This window comes from Chroicocephalus ridibundus, chromosome 4 (assembly GCF_963924245.1).
Source record: "Chroicocephalus ridibundus chromosome 4, bChrRid1.1, whole genome shotgun sequence".
Taxonomy (NCBI): Eukaryota; Metazoa; Chordata; class Aves; order Charadriiformes; family Laridae; genus Chroicocephalus; species Chroicocephalus ridibundus.
The window spans coordinates 2,284,914-2,305,474 of NC_086287.1; the positions used below are offsets into that span (position 1 = coordinate 2,284,914).

General features: G+C 67.3%; 3 protein-coding genes across 9 annotated transcripts; 2 read left to right on the forward strand and 1 right to left on the reverse strand.

Moving 5' to 3' along the window:
- Window positions 1-951: 951 nt before the first annotated feature.
- CBLIF (cobalamin binding intrinsic factor) lies at window positions 952-3,485 on the forward strand. The gene is made up of 9 exons (XM_063332431.1): window positions 952-1,179; window positions 1,346-1,525; window positions 1,660-1,803; window positions 1,917-2,060; window positions 2,149-2,324; window positions 2,423-2,651; window positions 2,763-2,904; window positions 2,996-3,114; window positions 3,217-3,485. Exons 1-9 carry the CDS (start codon window positions 1,110-1,112, stop codon window positions 3,276-3,278), a joined length of 1,266 nt encoding a protein of 421 aa, XP_063188501.1. The 5' UTR covers window positions 952-1,109; the 3' UTR covers window positions 3,279-3,485.
- A 1,372-nt stretch (window positions 3,486-4,857) lies between these two features.
- Window positions 4,858-7,980, forward strand: MRPL16 (mitochondrial ribosomal protein L16). Its single transcript, XM_063332232.1, has 4 exons — window positions 4,858-4,989; window positions 5,790-5,855; window positions 5,990-6,138; window positions 7,459-7,980. Exons 1-4 carry the CDS (start codon window positions 4,947-4,949, stop codon window positions 7,942-7,944), a joined length of 744 nt encoding a protein of 247 aa, XP_063188302.1. The 5' UTR covers window positions 4,858-4,946; the 3' UTR covers window positions 7,945-7,980.
- A 244-nt stretch (window positions 7,981-8,224) lies between these two features.
- On the reverse strand, window positions 8,225-20,522 carry STX3 (syntaxin 3). Of its 7 annotated transcripts, none has more exons than XM_063333755.1 (11): window positions 20,157-20,521; window positions 18,368-18,448; window positions 18,146-18,245; window positions 17,959-18,033; window positions 17,756-17,823; window positions 16,091-16,199; window positions 15,917-15,990; window positions 15,672-15,806; window positions 13,433-13,529; window positions 8,793-8,903; window positions 8,225-8,573 (listed from the first exon to the last, which is right to left on the reverse strand). In XM_063333755.1, exons 1-10 carry the CDS (start codon window positions 20,184-20,186, stop codon window positions 8,797-8,799), a joined length of 876 nt encoding a protein of 291 aa, XP_063189825.1. In that variant the 5' UTR covers window positions 20,187-20,521; the 3' UTR covers window positions 8,225-8,573; window positions 8,793-8,796. The 7 variants fall into 7 exon arrangements, with proteins under 7 accessions (XP_063189825.1, XP_063189824.1, XP_063189829.1 ...); XM_063333754.1 differs by having other exon boundaries at window positions 8,226-8,573; window positions 8,801-8,903; window positions 20,157-20,522; XM_063333759.1 differs by having other exon boundaries at window positions 8,226-8,573; window positions 8,801-8,903; window positions 13,419-13,529.
- Between the last annotated feature and the right edge of the window lie 39 nt (window positions 20,523-20,561).

The following is a 20,561-nucleotide window of genomic DNA, read 5'->3' on the forward strand; positions in this document are numbered from 1 at the left end:
GGACACGGCGACGGGCGCTGGCCGGACCCTCTCCTCCTTGGTGGCCCCTGACACCCCTGTAGCCCACGGGCAGCCCCCTGGGGCAGAAGATGACCCAGTTGGGGGACCCAGAGCCACCCCCGAGCCCCTGTGTCCTGCTCGCCCCACGGCTGCCCCAGCGCTGGTGCCAGAGCTGCTGCGTAACCGTGGCCACTACGTGGTCGCCCACACCAGGAAGGAAGGTCGCCACCAGCGCGCTCCCTCCCGGGTGCAGAATCCGGCGTTTATCCTTCTTAAATTCCCTGCCGTTGACGATCGGCCGAAGCGCCCATCCAGCCAGATCCCTCCGCCGGGCTCTCGTCCCTCGAGAGAGTCACCAGCGCCTCCCAGTTTACCACCAGCAAACTGGCCAGGGGCCCCGTCCCGCTGCAGGGTTCGCCTCGTCCGGAAGGATGCTGGGAGGGACAGGATCCAAAAGCCTTCCTAAAAATCCGAGAAAAACAACACCCACCGCCTTCCCGTCATCCGCCAGGCGGGCGGCCTTATCGCAGCAAGACATCAAATCACTTGGACGGGATTTTCCCTTCATCGACCCGGGCGGAGCGTGCCCGGTGGTGGCATCGTCCTTTAAAAGCGTGTCAACGGCACCCGGGATAACCTTCTCCATAATTTTTCCCGGCGCTTAGGTTAAACTAAAAAGGTTTCTTGGGAAGTACAAGCCTTTCTCAGAAGTTTGGATACGGCTGGTGAGCTTCCAGCCAGCGGAGACCTCCCCAGGCGCCCCGGGAGGGGTTGTCCTGCTGTGACACCCGCCAGCTCCTTCCCTGCCCGGGGATGGATCCCATCCGGCCCCGTGAACTCCCGGCCGTACGACGGGTCCCTCACCGTGTCACTGGCCTCGAATGGAAAATCACTGACCCCGCAGCCGTCCCCCTCCGGCTCTGTTTGACACCCTTGGGCACACAGATAAGCCGGCGACGCTTGGCAAGTGCCAGGACGGCGGTGGGAGGGCAGGTGACGGCAGAAGGACGCCGAGAGCAGCTAAAAGCCGAGAGAGGACGCCCGGAGAGACGAGTCCCCGCCGGGTCTCCGCTAGCCTCAGCGGATCTGCTTGCCCCGAGGACAACGAGATGCTCGGCGCGGCTTTGGGCATCGGGGTCCTGCTGGCCCTGGTGGGCGGCGCGGCCACCCACAGCTGCGGTGAGTGTCAGCCCCACGGCGGGGACACCGCAGAGACCGCATCGAGGACGGGGGGGGGGGGGGTGGGCTTCATGGAGGGGACGTGGGGTCCATGGTGACCTCCTGTTGCGAGTGCCAGCGGGGTGGCCGGCCACCTACCCGCCCCCCTCTTCTCTTCCCCTTCCAGTTGGCCCCGACAAACTGGTCTCCGAGCTGCTCGAGCGCCTGGAGGACTCCGTCAACAAGGACGAGCCGCCGAACCCCAGCGTCCTGCTGGCCATGAACCTGGCGGGGGCCACCGGCGATGGCACCCGCAAGTGGCTGCTCCAGGAGATAAAGGAGGAGGCCGTGAAGAGAGCCCAGAAGGGTGAGGAAGGGTGCGGGGGCCACCGTGGCACCCGGTCCTGGTAGACCCTGTCCCTGCCGGCTCTCGGGGGTGCCAGGTGGCGTGTGTCCCCCCCCTGCCCCCAGCACATCCCGGCTGCTTTTTTGTCCCCGCAGACATGACGTCGGGCCAGGTGGCTCTGTACGTGCTCGCCCTCCTCTCCTCCTGCCAGGACCCCCATCACACCCACGCCCTGGGGCAGACCGTCGACCTGTTCCACGTCCTGCAGAAGAAAACCAAGGAGGAGATGGACCGCCTGGGTACGGCGGGATGGCACGGAGGGACCCGGGGGTGGGGGGTGCTGGGGGTGCGTAACGTCCCTCCTCCCGGCCTCCCCGGGGCCACCATCATCTGGCCACCCTTCGCTTTGCAGAGGCGACCGGCGTCCCCAAGACCACCCTGTACAGCGTGAGCCTGGACACCCTGGGCTTGTGCCTGGGGGGGGTGAGCGGCTACGAAGACGCGGCCACGGCCTTGGCCAAGGAAGCGCTGAGCCCCGCCAGCCACCTCTCCGTGGGTAAGGGACCCCTGCGGCCCCGCCGTGTCCCCTCCGCTGGCAAAGCCCCGCTCGCCGGGGGCTTGGCGGTGACACCGGGATGTCGCAGACACCCGTGCCGTGGCGGCGCTGGCGCTGGCGTGCACCTACCACCGGACGGAGCGGCAAGATTTACAGCACCTGCTCTGGGAAGCGGTGTCGGTGGTGACCAACGGCTTCCTGGACGAGCAGGAGAAGAGGGATGGCATGATGGGGAACATCTACAGCATGGGGCTGGCCCTGCAGGTACCCCGGGGTGGGGGTGGCGGGGGTGCGCTGCGGCGCCGCGGCCGCCCCGGTCCCGCTCCCGGGGTCGCTCACGTCGCTTCCCTCCTCCTCCGCAGGCGCTGGGCTCCACGGCAATGTTTTACGCCCCGCGGGAGTGGGATTGCGCCCAAGCTTTCTCCGTGGTGTACGGCCACGACTACCGCCAGCCCATGGCCATCGCTCAGGTCCTGCCGGCCCTCGTGGGCAAATCCTACCTGGAGGCGGCTAGCCTGGAATGCACGGCCAGCAGCGGGATGTCCCCAAGCCTACAGTCCCTAAAGCTGGTTCCAATCGGGGTTCAGAAAGGTACGGAAGCTCGCAGATGGAGCGCCCAAGACCCTGCAGGGAGGACGCTCACGCCCTGTGCCCCGTGGCGTTATTTTGGGTGCCCACCCGGCCCCTCTCCCTTCCCAACAGCCCGCATCCAGGTGCACTACTCCATCATCAACACGCTGCAGGGCAAGCACTTCCACAAATCCATCTCCGTGCGGGTGCCGGCCGGCTCCACGCTGCTGCGGGTGCTGCAGGCAGCTGAGAAGAAGGAACCCGACGTCTTTAGGTGAGAACCGCGGGGGGGTGGGCGGGGTGGAGGGGTGAGACCCATGGCATTTCCCCCCACCCATCCCGGAGCCCCCGCGTCTCCCCGGCAGCTTCCAGACGGAGCAGACGTCCTGGGGTCCCATGGTGGTCTCCATCCACGGGCTGGCCGCCAACCCGGAGGACAGGACCTACTGGCAGTTCCTCAGCGGGGAGGACGCCCTGCAGGAAGGTGGGCAGCACGGAGTTGGGGAGAGGAGGGGGGGGGGGGGACACGACGCAGGGAGCAGGGGGGTCAAGGAGCCCCGGTCTTACCCCCGTCCCACCATCGCAGGGGTCGGCACTTACGTACCGGTGGACGGGGAGCACATCCAGGCCGTCTTCAGCACCTACTGAAGGCACCGAGGGACGCGCGGCCTCGCCGGAGCCACTGTGAAGGCAATAAAGAGCCGGTATCAGCACAGCCCCGCGTGCGTGTGCGCGTCTCTCTTACGGTTGGAGGAAGCCGTCACAATTTGTCGTCGTTTAGATATTTATTCTCTCACCCAAATGAGCCCGCCCCACCCGGGAAGGGGAATCGGGGAAACAACAAGGAAACCCAAGGGTTGAAATATAAACAGATTTAGTACAATAAGACCTAAATGATTACCATTAATAAGACTAAAGAAGCAATATTGATGCCGATACCGATCTAAAACGCACAAGGATTATACTCAGCCCGTTCCACCAGCGGAAGCCGTGCATCCCCGCAGGGACAGCCAATGTGGGACCCTGCGAGCGCTGCAGCTGCGGGAGGAAGGGAAGGGCTCAGGGCTCCGGCACCGGGGCGAGGAGTGCTCAGGATGGCAGCCAGCAAGGGGGAGACAGAGAGAAATTCAGCAAACTTTCTAATTTATATCAAAAGTGGCAGCTTGGGGCAAGCGCCCGGGTCTCGCTCCTCCTCATCCCCGCACCTGGCGAGCTCGAAAACGCTGAGACCTTGAATCCCCCACAGCAGAGCCGGCTGTAAAGCGAATATTGCCACCAATTCAGACACCGGAGTCTTCTAAAAGTACAGTTTTCCCCAGCATTAGACGAGCAATTAATCCCGTGTGGCTCAAACCTAGACAGGGGGGAAGAAACGCGGCCCCGCAGCCCGTGGGGGCTGTCCCAGGGCAGCCGCCCCACCGAGGGACGCGTCCTGGAGCGCTTCCCCTCCGATGACCTTCTACGAAGCCACGTTCCCCGCGCAGCGCGGACGCGTTGGCGGCCGAGCAGCCCCTTTGCCGGAGCTGCTCCTTCTCGGAGCTCGTCTTCAAAAGGCGCTGCTGCTTCCTCGCAGGGGGCCGGGGGGGCGGGTGGGGGGGAGCGAAGCTCTTGTCGAATTTGCCGCTTTTCTCTGCGGTTTACGGCGACCTGCAGGCAGGGGCTGGCTCCCGAGGCCAGCGGTTACGCCACGCCAAGGTTCCCCGCGGGGTTTTCAGGCCGCGGCCTCCCGCCGGGTCCAGGCTTTCCATTCTGGGGGTCAGCCAAGACCTTCTCCTTTCCAGACCCGCCCCCCCAGAACGGGACACGTCGCACCTTCCTTCTTCACTCGGGAAGAATTAGGGGTTTTGTCCCTTTTCCCCCCGCCCCAACATCACCCATCGGATCCTCCCAGGTTCTTATTCGTTTCACCCCCCCAGTGCCAATTCAGACACCAGAGTCTTCAAAAAACGCGGTTTTCCCGGATATTAGAAGCGAAATCAGGCCTGCGCGGCTCAAACCGGGACAGCGTCTGAGACGGCTGCTCTCTTCCACCCAAAGCGATTCAATGACCCTCAAGCGGCCACGGGAGCTTCGACGGGACACCGAGGCGGGGTGGGGACCCTGCCCGGCACCGGGGTGGGGACACCGGGGGTGACATCGTGGAAGGACACCCGGGGGGTTTCCACCCGGAACTAATATTCCTCTCCGCGTTTCCGGGGGTGCGCCGGCGGGACGGACCGACCTCACCGGAAGCGTCCCCCGCCGGGCGGCTCCGCGGTCGGACCGAATGGCGGCGCCCTACTGGCACTTCCGGGCGGGCGGCGGCGTGGCCCGGAGATGTGGCGATGGCGGTTCCCGCGGTCGCTGCCGCCTGGAGGAGGTCAGGGCAGCCCGGGCAGCGCTCCGAGGGGTTCCCGGGGACGCTGAACGCCATGGGGGGCTTCGGGGCGGACGGGGGGGAGCGTGTCCGGGCGCCTGGGTCGCGGTGGGGGCCGAACCGGGGAGGGGGTGGGGTCCGGCATTGGGATGCCCGGGCCCCCTCCCGCATTAACGGGGAGGCGTTGGGCTCTGGGAGTCCCGGGTTGGCTGTGGTGGCCGTGGGGGGATGTTGGGGTCTGGGGGGGGATGTTGGGGTCCGTGAGGTGTCGGGGTCCGCGGGGGATGTTGGGGTCCGGGGTGGGGGGGACGACCTTGGGCTTTCGTGAGGAGATGTTGGGGTCCAGGGGGGATGTTGGGGTCCGTGAGGGGATGTTGGGGTCCGGGGGGGATGTTGGAGGTCTGTGGGGGGATGCTGGGACTCCATGAGGGTATGTCGGGGTCCGGAGGGGGACGTTGGGGTTCCGTGAGGAGATCTTGGGGTCTGGAGGAGGCTGTCGGGGTCCATGAGTGGATGTCGGGGTCCGTGAGGAGATGTCGGGGTCCGCGGGGGGAATGTTGTGGTTCTATGAGGGGATATTGGGGTCCGGGGGGGGGGATGTTGGGGTTCTGTGAGGAGATGTTGGGGGGTGGGGGGGAATGTTGGGGTTCCATGAGGGTATGTTGGGGTCCAGGGGAGGGAGGTGGTGGGGGCCGTAGGGGGCTGGGGTCTGGAAAAAGGGGACCACGGGATACGGGGGCTGGCCCCAGGCCCCCCTCCCGGTGCTCCCGGCCCCACTCTGAGCCCCCCACTCTCTCCCCCAGGTGCCGGTGGCGTCACCGTCCCCCGGGCGGGTCTCAAGAAGTTTGTGCTGCCCCCGGACTACAGTGGTAAGGGGGTTAAAGAGGGGGGGAAGCCCCCCCCCCGGGGATGGCAGGGGCACCCCCCGAACCAAGGCAGCCTGTGCCCCCCTGCACAGGGGCGTCCTGGGGACGGTGACCCTGCCACGCCTGTCCCCTGGCAGGTATCACCTTTCCGGAGAGGACGAAGCTGAAGTTCATGGAGAAGGTGCCGGCGGTGCCCAAGGTCAAACGGGAGCCCCGGCAGCTGCGTGACATCCGCGGCCCGTCCCACGAGGCCACCGAATTCACCCAGGGACAGTACGGGATCCTGGTGAGAGGGACAGGGCCCTGCTCCCCGCCCCCAGCCGGAGCTGGGGGGTGGCAAGGGGGAAGCCTGAAGGGGCCGGGGACAGCCTGGGCAGGAGGTGGGGTGGGTGCAAGAGTGGGCGCCGTCCAGGCTGGAGACCCGTGTCTGGCCCTGAGCCGTCCCGTGGGCGGTGAGAACTCCAAAGAAACCAGCGACTGGAGGGGACTGGTGCCCAACTGGCTCCGAAAAGCTGGATTGACTGAGCTACTTCCATCAACAAGGGCCCCAGTTTCCCCAGTTTGGGGATACGGAATGTAATTATAGAATCGCAGAGTGGTTTGGGTTATAAGGAACCTTGAAGCCCACCCAGTGCCACCCCCTGCCCTGGGCAGGGACACCTCCCACCAGCCCAGGTTGCTCCAAGCCCCGTCCAACCTGTCCTTGAACCCCTCCAGGGATGGGGCAGCCACAGCTTCTCTGGGCAACCTGGGCCAGGGGCTCACCACCAAGTCAAGAATTCTCCCTCTGATCTCATCCAAGTCTCCCCTCTTGCAGCGTAAAACCCTTCCCCCTTGTCCCATGGCTCCCCTCCCTGATCCAGAGTCCCTCCCCAGCTTTCCTGGAGCCCCTTGAGGGCCTGGAAGGGGCTGGAAGGTCTCCCCGGAGCCTTCTCTTCTCCAGGCTGAACCCCCCCAGCTCTCTCAGCCTGTCCTCCCAGCAGAGGGGCTCCAGCCCTCCCAGCATCTCCGGGGCCTCCTCTGGCCCCGCTCCGACAGCTCCGTGTCCTTCTGCTGTTGGTGCCCCAGCGCTGGAGGCAGCACTCTACCCCCGAGTGGAGCAGAGGGGCAGAATCCCCCCCCCGCGCCCTGCTTCCCACACTTCCTTTGGTGCAGCCCAGGGTATGGGGGGTTCTGGGCTACCGTCGGACGTTGCCAGCTCTTGTTGAGCTTCTCATCCACCAACACCCCCAAGTCTTTCTCCTCAGGGAGAGTCTTCCTCTTCTCCTCTCCATCCGTTCTCCACCCAGCCTGGATTTGTGCGTGGGGTTGCCCCAACCCTTGCACTTGGCCTGGCTGAACTCCACGAGGTTGGCGCGGTCCCACCTCTGAAGCCTGCCCAGGTCCCTCTGGATGCCATCCCTTCCCTCCAGCGTGTCGACCGCACCACACGGCTTGGTGGTTGAATTGGAAATGTGGCTTTGAGACTTCCTCAGTGAGGCTGCTCCCCCGCCAAAAAAAAAGCGTGTGAAGGTTGCGGGGGGGGACAGGACAGGGCAGAGGAACCTCTGTCTTCCTCACCCTGCCAGTGCTCGGTCCTTGAGGTGCCCCATCCTTCTCCCCACAGGCTATGGGGGGCGGGTACCTCCACTGGGGCCACTTCGAGATGATCCGCCTGACCATCGGCCGCAGCATGGACCCCAAAACCATGTTCGCCATCTGGCGCGTGCCGGCCCCCTACAAACCGGTGACGCGGAAGAGCCTGGGCCACCGCATGGGGGGCGGCAAGGGCCCCATCGACCACTACGTGACGGCGGTGAAGAGCGGGCGCCTGGTGGTGGAGGTGGGCGGGCGCTGCGAGTTTGGGGAGGTGAAACCCTTCCTCACCCAGGTGGCCAGGAAACTGCCCTTCCCCGCCATCCCCATCAGCCGCGACGGCCTCCAGCAGATGCGGCAGGAGGAGGAGGAGAAGAAGCTCAACAACCAAAACCCCTGGACCTTCGAGCGCGTCGTCACCGCCAACATGCTGGGGATGCGCAAGTACCTCAGCCCCTACGACCTGCGGCTGAAGGGACGTTACTGGGGCAAATTCTACCTGAAACACAGGGTGTAACGAGCAGCCCCTTAATTAAACCTTCCCACGACGACCTGCGTCGGCTGCTGTGGTTTTTTTTTGGAGGCGCAACCACGGGGCCAGGAGCATCCCGGTGCATCAGGGCTTGTGTCCTATGGCTGAGACCCCCCCTCCCCGTCCCCAACGCAGCACCCCGGAGCGGAACGTGGGTGATCTCTTTATTGAGGAGGAGGGCTCCGGCGCGGGTGGCTTCACATCCGAAGAGGCGGCGAGACAGAGAAGTCGCCGCAGAGGAGCTCCGAGCGAGGGGAGAGGCTCCTTCTGCCACCCCGAGCAAGGCAGAGCCCTCTACGCCGCCCCGGGGAGGAACGCGGCTCCTCCGGCCGCTCCGCGCCACCGAGGAGGGGGCTGCTTGTCGCAGGGGACGCCGACCGTCGGCCGAAGGGAGGACGGGGAGCGAGGGGGGACTTCGGGGTGGTGGGAGGGAAGGGGGGAGCAGGGAAGGTGGTGGCTGCTCCTCTGGGGACAGGGGGTTTGTGTCGGTGGGATGTCCTCGGAGACAGATGGGGCGCGGGGCTGGCGGTGGGGGGGTCTCTCCGCTGGCTGGAGCCGCAGGTGGATGCGGGCAGGATCATCCGGGCGGCGGGGCAGGAGGGGGGAAAGGCCACCTGCAACGGGGAGGAAGATGAGGCACCGCCGAGGAAGGGGACGGGGCTGTCCCCGTCACTCCCCGACGTGGCTGCCTGGGGACGCTCGGTCTCTGCCGGTGCCTTAGGGACCCGCCGGCAAGTCCGAGGCGGGGGTGAATCCCACCCCGCCGAGGTCTGAACCCGGGTGCGGGGTGGTACCGGGGACCCCGACTGTCCCCCTCCCGCCCCGCCGCGCACCCGGTCACCTGGAGGGCAGCGGGTGGGGGGGTCTCAGGCGAAGATGCTCCCAATGCTGGCAGCCAAGATGATGGCGAGGATGATGCAGCATAGCATGATCATGATCTTCTTCTGCACGGGGAGAGAGGGGCCGTGAGGCAGGGCCGCGGGTGGCACGGGGCTGGGGAGGGGGGACAAGGGACAGGGAGGGGGGCAAGGGACAGGGAGGTGGGACGAGGGACAGGGAGAGGGGCTGGGGAGGCAGCGGGGGGAGGTGGGAGCTGGTTGCGTGTCGCGCCGGGACGTGGCTGTCCCGATGGCCCCCTGGGACAGGTGACCAAGTGCCAGCGCACAGGGAGGACGACGTGTCCCCATCGCCGTGACTTACCCAAAATCGTGGGGGGAAGACGATCTGGCCCATCCCGGCAAGAGCCCGTGGGGCTTCGGGGCGTCCCCAGCCCCGCGTTCCCCTGTCACATCTCCATCCCGAGGGGCCGCGGCGCTACAGCACCCCAAAACCCCGTCCCCAACCCCGTGTCCTCGGCAAAAGCCACCAGCCCGGACACGATGTCACGGCTGCCGCCAGCTGAGCCGGAGCCGCCCTCAGCCCAAGGGCCGCCCCCTGCGTTTCGGGTGTCTGGGGGTGCCAGCCCCCAGCTTTGTCCCCGCAGCACCCCGCTTTGTCCCCGCAGCACCCCGGCGTGGCGTTGTGCAGGGAGAGGAGAGGCGCGGGGCGGGCGTCAGCAGGGGGATATTTATTGTAAAAAGAATTAAAATAACCGCCGTGGCCGCGTCCTCCCGCCCCGGCTCCCCCCAGCACCGGGGCAGTCGGCGTCAGGGGACGTGCCAGCCGGGGACATCAAGGCCAAGAGGGGACAGTGTCCCCGGCGGCTCCGTCTGCGTGGCACGGTGGACAGCAAAGCGCGGCCAGACCCGCTGGCAGCTGCCGGGGCCACCAACCCCCTCGTCCTGACCGTCTCCCCGTCCCTCGTCACCGTGCGGGTGAGGGTCCGACCCTCCGAGCCGAGGCACGTTGTCCCCTCTCGCTGCCACATCCCCACGGCGTCACAGCGCCCGGGATGTCCTCCCAGCCCCCTCGATGTCCCCGGCAAGAGATGGGGGACCAGGAGAAGTTGATTTATCGGCAAAGGGAAAATAAATAGTTGAGTCCTGTCCCCTTTCCCCCGGGGGACACGAGGGACCGGCAGGACAAGCGGGGGCCACAGGGGACAGGCCGGTGGGGGGAAGCTCCGGTGATGGAGGAAAGGGGAGCCGGGAGCCGGGCAGGAGCCGGTACGCGGGGGCTGAGGGCAGCAGGTCCGGGAGAAGCAGGGAGAGGAAGGGTTCAGGCTGCGGTGCCGGGGAAGATCCCGCAGGGAGACGTCGCCGCTGGGACGGTCGGAAGCGTCTGGAGGAGGGAAAAGGGGAGACGTGAGCCCCCAGCCGGAGAGGGGTGGCGGGGAAGGGGACGAGGGACGGCAGCGGGGCACCGCGGGTCCGGAGGGAGCGGGGATGGCAGAGACGGAAGGGAAGAGGCAGCCAAGCGCGGAGCCCAAATCCGGGGCAACGCGGAGCCCCCGGCATCGCGGACCACCGAGAAACGGGGAGCCCTGAGCACCGCAGAGCCCCCAGATGCCATGGAGCACGCCCCCCCCCCCCCCACCGCAGAGCCCCCAAAAGCCGTGGAGCCCCACACACTGCAGAGCCCCACACATTGCAGAGCCCCCAAAAGCTGTGGAGCCCCCCCACACTGCAGAGCCCCCAAAAGGCACGGAGACCCCACACACTGCAGAGCCCCCAGATGCCACGGAGCCCCACACACACTGCAGAGCCCCCCACATGGCAGAGCCCCCAAACACCATGGAGCCCCCGCACACACTGCAGAGCCCCCAGATGCCGTGGAGCCCCCACACACTCCGCAGAGCCCCCAGACACCCTGGAGACCCACACATTACAGAGCCCCCAAAAGCTGTGGAGCCCCCCCACACTGCAGAGCCCCCAAAAGGCATGGAGACCCCCCCACACTGCAGAGCCCCCAGACGCCACGGAGCCCCACACACACTGCAGAGCCCCCCACATGGCAGAGCCCCCAAACACCATGGAGCCCCCGCACACACTGCAGAGCCCCCAGATGCCGTGGAGCCCCCACACACTCCGCAGAGCCCCCAGACACCCTGGAGCCCCACACATTACAGAGCCCCCAAATGCCATGGAGCCCCACACACTGCAGAGCCCCCACACATTGCAGAGCCCCCAAAAGCTGTGGAGCCCCACACACACCGCAGAGCCCCCAGATGCCGTGGAGACCCCACACACCACAGAGCCCCCCACACTGCAGAGCCCCCAAACGCCATGGAGCCCCCGCACACACTGCAGAGCCCCCAGATGCCGTGGAGCCCCACACAACGCAGAGCCCCCGGACACCCTGGAGACCCACACGTTACAGAGCCCCCAAACGCCATGGAGACCCCCCCCACACCTCAGAGCCCCCAGATGCCGTGGAGACCCCCCACATTGCAGAGCCCCCGAAAGGCATGGAGTCCACCACACGCTGCAGAGCCCCCAAAAGCCATGGAGCCCCACACACTGCAGAGCCCCACACGTTGCAGAGCCCCCAAAAGCTGTGGAGCCCCCCCACACTGCAGAGCCCCCAAAAGCCATGGAGCCCCCACACACTGCAGAGCCCCCAGATGCCACGGAGCCCCCACACAACGCAGAGTCTCCAAATGCCATGGAGCCCCCCCCCCACACCGCAGAGCCCCCAAACACCCTGGAGCCCCACACATTACACAGTCCCCAAAAGCTGTGGAGCCCCCCCCACCCCTCAGAGCCCCCACATGCCGTGGAGACCCCACACACGCTGCAGAGCCCCCCACATGGCAGAGCCCCCAAACGCCGTGGAGCCCCCCCACACACCGCAGAGCCCCCAGATGCCGTGGAGCCCCCACACAACGCAGAGTCTCCAAATGCCATGGAGCCCCCACACACTCCGCAGAGCCCCCAAGCACCCTGGAGACCCACACATTACAGAGCCCCCAAACGCCATGGAGCCCCCCCACACACCGCAGAACCCACAGATGCCGTGGAGCCCCCAGACACCGTAGACCCTCACACACTGCAGAGCCCCCAAAAGCTGTGGACCCCCACACACACACCTCAGAGCCCCCAGATGCCGTGGAGACCCCCCGCATTGCAGAGCCCCCAAAAACCGTGGAGCCCCCACACACACCACAGAGCCCACAGATGCCAAGGACCCCCCCACAACGCAGAGCCCCCAAATGTCATGGAGCCACCGCACACACCACAGAGCCCCCAAAAGCCATGGAGCCCCCCACACCGCAGCGCCCACAGACGCCACGGAGCCCCACACATTGCAGAGCCCCCAAACGCCATGGAGCCCCCCCCCCCCCAGCAGAGCCCCACACACTGCAGAGCCCCCAGATGCCATGGAGCCCCACACATTACAGAGCCCCCAAATGCCATAGACACACACCCCCCACCACCACCACCGCAGACCCCACAGATGCCATGGAGCCCCACACACCACAGAGCCCCCAAACGCCCTGGAGCCCCCCCCCACACACACTGCAGAGCCCCCAGAAGGCACGGAGCCCCACACCTCAGAGCCCCCAAAAGCTGTGGAGCCCCCCCCAGACCTCAGAGTCCCCACATGCCATGGAGACCCCCCAGACCTCAGAGCCCCCAGATGCCATGGAGCCCCCACACACCGCAGAGCCCCCAAAAACCACGGAGCCCCACACACGCCGCAGAGCCCCATGCACCGCAGAGCCCCCAGACGCCGTGGAGCCCCCCCACCGCAGGCCCAAGCAGCACCCAGCACCCCCAGCCCCAAAAGCGGCAGAAACCGAAGCACCGGAGAGCCGGACCCCGGCACAAAGCCCCACGGCGGGCAGAGCATGATGGTGGGACCAGGGGTCCCGTGGCCCCGCGGTGGGGTTCTTCTACCCCCACCCCCGCCGCCACCCCCCCCAAAACACTTACAGACCGCAGCCCCCGCCCTGGGGGCTACTTCTTGTCTAGCCCCACAGAAAGTCCGATGATGAGGGCAACTATCCCCAGCAAGAGGGCCACTACCGCCGCCAAAATGAGCATCTTCTGGAGGGGGCGAGAGGGGAGACGGGGGCCGGTTACGCCTGCTCCATGGCGGGGGTCGGCGGGGGGCGGGGGGGCGCGGAACGGAGAGCAGAGGTGGGCAGAGAGGAGCCCAGAAGAAGCAGAGATGCTGCAGAGCCGGGGACGGGGCAGGAGGGGCTGAGCCCTCACCAGCTCATCACACCTGAGGGTAGGAAGGAGCTCAGGGCCGGGGGGACGGGGACAGAGAGGGACAGAGCTGCCAACCCCATGGGGGGGGGGGTCACGAGGGGAGGAGCGGGGACCAGTCGGTGTGGCTGGGGGTCACTGGGAGCCATCGGGGTCATCTGGGGGACCACCGGGGACACGAGATGTGGCTACTGGAGGGGACGGGGAGATCCTGGGAGAACTGGGAGATGCGGCTGAAGGACAGAGGGGGACGCCGGGGCTGCCCGTGGGATGCTGGGGGGGGGGGGCTGCGGAGGGGTAACACGGGGACGGGGGGCGGTTGGGGGCGGGGGGGGGTACGACAGCGGGGCCGTGGGTCCGGCTCACCCTCCTGGCCTCACTTTGGTACTTCACGGCCTTTTTGGTGTCGGCCACGGCCCGTTCCACGAAGCCGACGGACTGGTCCATGTTGTTCTCGATGCGGTCGATCATGGCTCCCTACGGGGCGCGCGGGAGGGCAGGGGCCGGGGGGCCGGGGTGGGGGCGGCGGGGCGGAAGGCAGAGAGAGACAGAGAGAGAGAGAGAAAAAAGAGGCGGGGGGGGGACGACACAAGGGGACACGCTGAGGACCCCCGTCCCCCCGCCCCGACCTTGCGCGCCTGGCCCCGGTACTGCAGCGCCTTCTTGGTCTGCTGGTTGGCCTGCTCCACGTGCTCGCTGGTGTGCATGACGTATTGCTCCACGTTATCCAGCAGCCCACCCTGCGGGGGACGGGAGAGGGGACACCCTCAGCGGGGACACGGCGGCACGGCCCCCAGGGCACGTGGCGCGACCCCCACGGCGCAGGTACTCACCCTTCCCCGCTGCGCGCAGCGGCTCCTCGCATTGCATGGGGTTGGGGAAGTGGGGGGGGGACAGAGAGGGGCTGAGAGAGAGGGGCCGGGACCCCCGCGGTGTGGGGCGCATCCCCACCCCCCACCCCACCCCCCCCGCCATCCCTAAGACCCCCACGGTTGGGTGCTGCCGGGTGGCCCCATGGGGACCTGGGCACCGGTCACCACCCGGCCCCGTGCGGCTCCGTGCCCGTACGGCTCCCCACGGTGCCCCGTGCAGGCGCCCACGGGGCTCCGTGTCACCCCGTGTCCCCGTGGAGCCCTGGGCAGCCCTGCGTGCCGCTTCCTGGGCGGCTTCATGCGCCCGTCCCTGCTTGTCCCCGTGCAGCTGATGCACAGGTCCCTTCTTGTCCCCATGCGGCCCCTTGCACAGGACACTGCTTGTCCTTGTCACCCCATGCACAGGTCCCTTCTTGTCCCCATACAGGCCTTGCACAGGTCCCTGCTCGTCCCCATGGCCAGGTCCCTGCTTGTCCCCATGGCCAGGTCCCTGCTTGTCCCCATGCTGCTCTTGCACAGGTCCCTCCTTGTCCCCATGGAGCCGCATGCACAGGTCCCTGCTTGTCCCCATGGCCAGGTCCCTGCCTGTCCCCATGCAGCCCTTGCACAGGTCCCTGCTGGTCCCCTTGCACTGGTCCCTTCTTGTCCCCATGCACAGGTCCCTGCTCATCCCCATGCAGTCCCTTGCACAGGTCCCTCCTTGTCCCCATGGAGCCACATGCACAGGTGCCTGCTTGTCCCCACGCACAGGTCCCTTCTTGTCCCTGTGCCCAGGTCCCTTCTTATCCTCATGCCCAGGTCCCTGCTTGTCCCCATGCAGCCCTTGCACAGGTCCCTCCTTGTCCCCTTGCAGAGGTCCCTTCTTGTCCCCATGCCCAGGTCCCTGCTCGTCCCCATGCAGTCCCTTGCACAGCTCCCTCCTTGTCCCCGTGGACCCACATGCACAGGTCCCTTCTTGTCCCCATGCACAGGTCCCTCCTTGTCCCCATGGAGCCACATGCACAGGTCCCTGCTTGTCCCCATGCACAGGTCCCTACTTGTCCCCATGCAGCCACACGCACACGTCCCTGCTTGTCCCCGTGCCCAGGTCCCTGCTTGTCCCCATGCAGCCCTTCCACAGGTCCCTCCTTGTCCCATTGCAGAGGTCCCTGCTTGTCCCCATGCTCAGGTCCCTGCTCATCCCCATGCAGCCCTTGCACAGGTCCCTGCTCGTCCCCATGCCCAGGTCCCTGCTTGTCCCCATGCAGTCCCTTGCACAGGTCCCTGCTCGTCCCCATGCCCAGGTCCTTGTTTGTCCCCATGCCCAGGTCCCTTCTTGTCCCCATGCCCAGGTCCCTGCTTGTCCCCATGCACAGGTCCCTTCTTGTCCCCATGCCCAGGTCCCTCCTTGTCCCATTGCAGAGGTCCCTTCTTGTCCCCATGCCCAGGTCCCTGCTTGTCCCCATGCAGCCCATGCACAGGTCCCTCCTTGTCCCTGTGCCCAGGTCCCTGCTTGTCCCCATGCCCAGGTCCCTGCTTGTCCCCATGCACAGGCCCCTTCTTGTCCCCATGCCCAGGTCCCTCCTTGTCCCATTGCAGAGGTCCCTTCTTGTCCCCATGCCCAGGTCCCTGCTTGTCCCCATGCAGCCCATGCACAGGTCCCTCCTTGTCCCTGTGCACAGGTCCCTGCTCATCCGCGTGCACCCCGTGCACAAGTCCCTCCTTGTCCCCCTGCACGGGTCCCTGCGTGTCCCCGCGCCGCCCGTACCTGGTTCTCCACCAGCATGGCGATGTCGACGAACATGTCGTGCAGCTCCTTGATGCTGCTCTCCAGCCGCACGATGTCCTTGTGCCGCCCCTCGATCTCGCTCAGCGCCTGCTTCGAGATCTGCGAGTCCATGATCTGCAACAAGAGCCGGGGGCGGGGGGGGTGGAGGTTGGTGGCACGGGGACCGTCAGCCGGGGGGGCTTGTCCTGGTCCCCTATGTGTCCTCCCGGCGTGGTGTCACTCACCCCCGAGGTGAAGATGGAGGGGTTCCCGCTCTCCAGCATCTCCTCCAGCTCCTCGTCTGTCGTGTTCTTGCCGGCTGCGGGGACATGGGGACAGGGGTGGGGACGTGGGGACAGGGGTGGGGACAGGCTTAAAGGGATGGGGCTGGGGCAGGGGCGGGGGGGGGGGGCACGCACTGATCTCGAGCTGGCGCTGGATCCGGCCCTTGCTGCGCTCCCGAAAGTCCACCTGGGCCTCGTTGTACTTGGTCATGACGTCAACGAACTTGCGGGACAGGACCGAGTGCTGGGGACGGGGACAAGGACATAGGGATGGGGACACCCCGGGCACGGCATCTCCCCAGCCCCTGGCGGGGAGAGGACCCAGTGCTGGGGATGGGGACAAGGACATGTTCCCATGGGCATGACTCCTCCCTGGGGACACCCTGGGCATGGCACCTCCCCAGCCCCCAGGGGACAGGACCCAGTGCTGGGGACAGGGACAATGACATGGGGCTGGGGACACCCTGGGCATGGCACCTCCCCAGCCCCCAGGGGACAGGAACCAGTGCTGGGGACGGGGACAAGGACATGGATCTGGGGACACCTCAGGCACGGCACGTACTTGTTCCCCAGGGGACAGGAATGAGTGCTGGGGATGGGGACAATGACATGGGGCTGGGGACATCCTGGGCATGGCACCTCCCCAGCCCCCAGGGGACAGGACCCAGTGCTGGGGACAGGGACAATGACATGGGGCTGGGGACACCCTGGGCATGGCACCTCCCCAACCCCCGGGAGACAGGAACCAGTGCTGGGGACGGGGACAAGGACATGGGGCTGGGGACACCCTGGCCATGGCATCTCCCCAGCCCCCGGGGGACAGGAACCAGTGCTGGGAATGGGGACAAGGACATGTTCCCACAGGCATGACTCCTCCCTGGGGACACCCTGGGCATGGCACCTCCCCAGCCCCCAGGGGACAGGAATCAGTGCTGGGGACGGGGACAAGGACATGGGGCTGGGGACACCCTGGCCATGGCATCTCCCCAGCCCCCAGGGGACAGGAACCAGTGCTGGGGACAGTGCTGGGGACATGAGACTCCTGAGGCGTGGCATGTCCCCATGGGCCTTTTTCCCAGGGGACAGGGCCAACATCTGGGGACGGGGATACCCCAGGCAGTGCACGTGCCAGCCCCAGGGGACAGGAGCGAGGGTGTGACACTGGGGACACCTCTGGCAGCCACCTCAGGGGACAAGATGGGGTGCTGGGGATGGGGACAGAGCAGTGACGGTCTGGGCATGGCATGTCCCCACCCTGGGAGATAGGGCAGGACAAGGCGTTGGGGCTGGGGCTGGGGACTTGAGACCCAGGGGACCCAGGAGGTGGCACGTCCCAGCCCACAGGGGACAGGACAGAGTGTTGAGGACAGGGCAGAGGGACGTGAAGCCTGGGAGCACCCAGACATGGTGTGTCTGGGACGGGGTGCTACTGGGGACAGGGGACGGAGACGGGAGACCTGGGGACACCCAGGACACGCCACATCTCCAGCCCGTGGGGGACAGGGTGCGATGGGGTGCTCAGGACCTGGAGGTGCTGGGTGGGGACAGGGGACGGAGATAGGAGACCTGGGGACACCCAGGACATGTCACATCTCCAGCTGATGGGGGACAAGGTGGGACGGGATGCTGAGGACCGAGGGGGTGCTCAGTGGGGACAGGGGACGGAGATGGGAGACCTGGGGACACCCAGGACATCTCACATCTCCAGCTGATGGGGGACAGGGTGGGACGGGGTGCTCAGGACCAGGGGGTGCTGGGTGGGGACATCCCCGGCAGCGGGTCCCAAGGACCGGAGCTCACCTGGGACTTGCGTATCCGGAGGTCGGCGGAGGACCGTGCCTCGTCCTGCTCGATGTTCCTCTCCATGCCTGCCGAGAGCCGGACCCCAGCCCGTCAGGGACCTTCCCCATGGTCCCGGTGTCCCCAGCACACCCCAGCCTTCCCGTGGGGACAGCGGGACGCGTGGGGCCGGGTGGCACGGCGCTGGGGACGCGGCCACTCACTCTTCAGCTTGTTGCGGACGCTGTTGGCCATTTTCTTGATGTCCGCCGTCAGCTGCTCCAGGTCGTCTTTGGTCTCTGCAGGGTCGCAGCACGTGAGACGGGGAAGCCACCGCGGGAATGTCCCTGAGAAGGGGACCTAGGGACGGAGGGGGGGGGGACGGGGGACAACCACGGCCGCCACACTCACTCTGCTCAGGGATGGGGGCCGAGAGGATGATGCTGTAGAGCTTCTTGGCCTCCTCCACGTTCTCCGAGATCTTGTCGATGTTTTGCCGGGTCTCCTCGATCTAAACAAGGTGGGGACGATGTCGGTGGCGGGGGGGGGGGGACGGGACACGACGGGGACGGGGACAAGAGGCCCCACCCCGCACACACACCATTGTCCCCCCCGCCCCCCCCGGCCCCTCACCTCCGCGAAGAACTCATCCATGAACGCCGTGTTGTCCACGGCGATCTCCAGCTCCTCGGTGTCATCGTCCACGTCCTGCTTCTGCGGGGTACGGCGGGGCGGGGGCAGCGCTCAGGGGTGTCACCCCCCCCCCAGGGGATACCCACCCCCCCCCCCAAACCCCCCGGGTGACAGCCACCCCGCGGGGCCGGGGCAGCCACCGGCCATCCCAGCTCTGCAGGGTTGGCAGGGGAGGGGACAAGGCGAGGGCAGCCATGGGGATGTGGTGGCACAAGGAGTGGCATCTGCAGCAGTGGCGGAGGGGGGGGGGGACAGGGAGGGGGACGACGACGGGGACACACCACCGAGCTCGTTTCACATCTGGCCGCGCGCAGCCATGGAATTAATGGATTGTTGGGTTTGGCCGGAGGGAGGGGACAGGGACGGGGACGGGATAGGGTTTTATGGCCCCGACCTTCGTCCCGTGGCAAGTCTGAGCAGCGCCGGGGCTCGGCTTTGGGGGGGGGGGGGGGGGGACAGGGGACGGGACACCCGAAGGTGGCCGTCACCCATCACCCTGGCGTCGCCCCTCGTCCCCAACCACGGGCTGCCGGCTCTGTCCCTTCCCTGGGTGTCACCCCCGTCCCCTCCGCCTCCCCTCGCCCCAAGGGGTAACCGGTGCTGGGTTGTGGCACCCTGTGGAGGGGGACAGACCCCTTCTGGGGACACCCCCACCCCCCCCAGCCCAGTCCCGTTTCCCCCCCCCCCCCGCCCCCCACTGCCTCATCGCAGCGGGGTAAAAATAAAATTAATCCCTTCTGTCCCTCCCCAGGGTTTTATCTGCTGCCTTCGTAATCCCCACTAAATCCCCGCCAAGCCTCCCTGCCACCGCTGCCCGCCCCACGGCAGGGCCCGGCTGTGGGGCTGGGGGGCTGTTGGGGGTTGGGGACACCCTCACCCCCACCCCCACCCCCCGACGCCGCTGACAATGGGGCAGGGAGGTCCCCGGGTGGCGGGGGGGGGGGGGGGATGGGGGGCAGCAGGGGCCCCACGGCCGGGCGGGAGAAGGGAGGAGGAAGCGGCGACGGTGGCGTGGGGCGCGGGACGGGGTGCTGCCTTCCCCCCCCACCCCCCCCACTGCGGGCACCCCACATCCGCTCCCGGTCCCCCCAAGGCGATGGACACCCCCTCTCTGCCCCACACAGCCTTGGCGGGGCGGGGGGGGGGGGGTTGGGGGGGGCTGGCATCTCCCCATTGCACCCCCCAGTATGGGGGAACAGCCCTCGTCTGGGGGGTTGGTGTCCCCACAAAATGTCCTCCCCACCCCCAAATGGCACAGAGGGGTGACACCCCCCGCCCCGCTCCCCTCTGTGTAACCCCCCCCCCCTTATTGCCGTGGGGCTGGCTCTTGGGGCCCCCCCTCCCCTGTGGTACCCCCATCCCTGCCATGTCCCCATCTGAGGGACCCCCATCCCCGCGCCCCCCCCCCCGTGCACCGTGGGGTGTGGTCTTGGTGACATCCATCCCCGCGACGTCCCCGTCTCGGGGACCCCCATCCCCGCGAGACACCCCCAGGCACCGCGGGGTGGGATCTCGGTGACATCCATCCCCGCCACGTCCCCATCCACCACGCACCCGGGTCTCAGGGCCCCCCCGTCCCCATGTCACCCCCGTGCACCACGGGGTGGAGTCTCAGGGACCCCCATCCCCGTGTCACCCAGCTCCTGGGGGAGCAGGGTCCCAGCCAGCCCCGGGGACCCCCACTCCACGAGGTGTCCCCTGTCCCCTCTCCACCCCAGGGGTCTCTCACCGCCTTGAGCTGCTCCAGCCGGTCCTTCATGGTGGCCCCGAGGGGTGACGGGTCGCCGGGGGGGTCCCCGTCCTCGCCCACCGCAGGGATGGGGGACGCTGGCTGGGCCTCCTACATCCAGACGAGGTGGCGGGTGGCCCTGTCCCCCTCCCTGTCCCCAAGCCCGGGGCTGTCCCTTCGCTAATCCCCAGTGACAGGCACAAGGAAGGCAGGAAGGCGCCGAGGGGAGGGACGAGGTGGAGCCACCCTTCACCTGGGACACCAGGGGACACCGGTCCCGTTAAAGGCGACGGCTGGGGGTGCCCACCGGCCACCCCGGGAGGTGGCAGCGAGGCGGGGGCGGATGTGGGGTGGCCCCCGGCTGGCAGGCGATGAGGAAGCTGGTCCCCAGGAGGGTCACGCGCC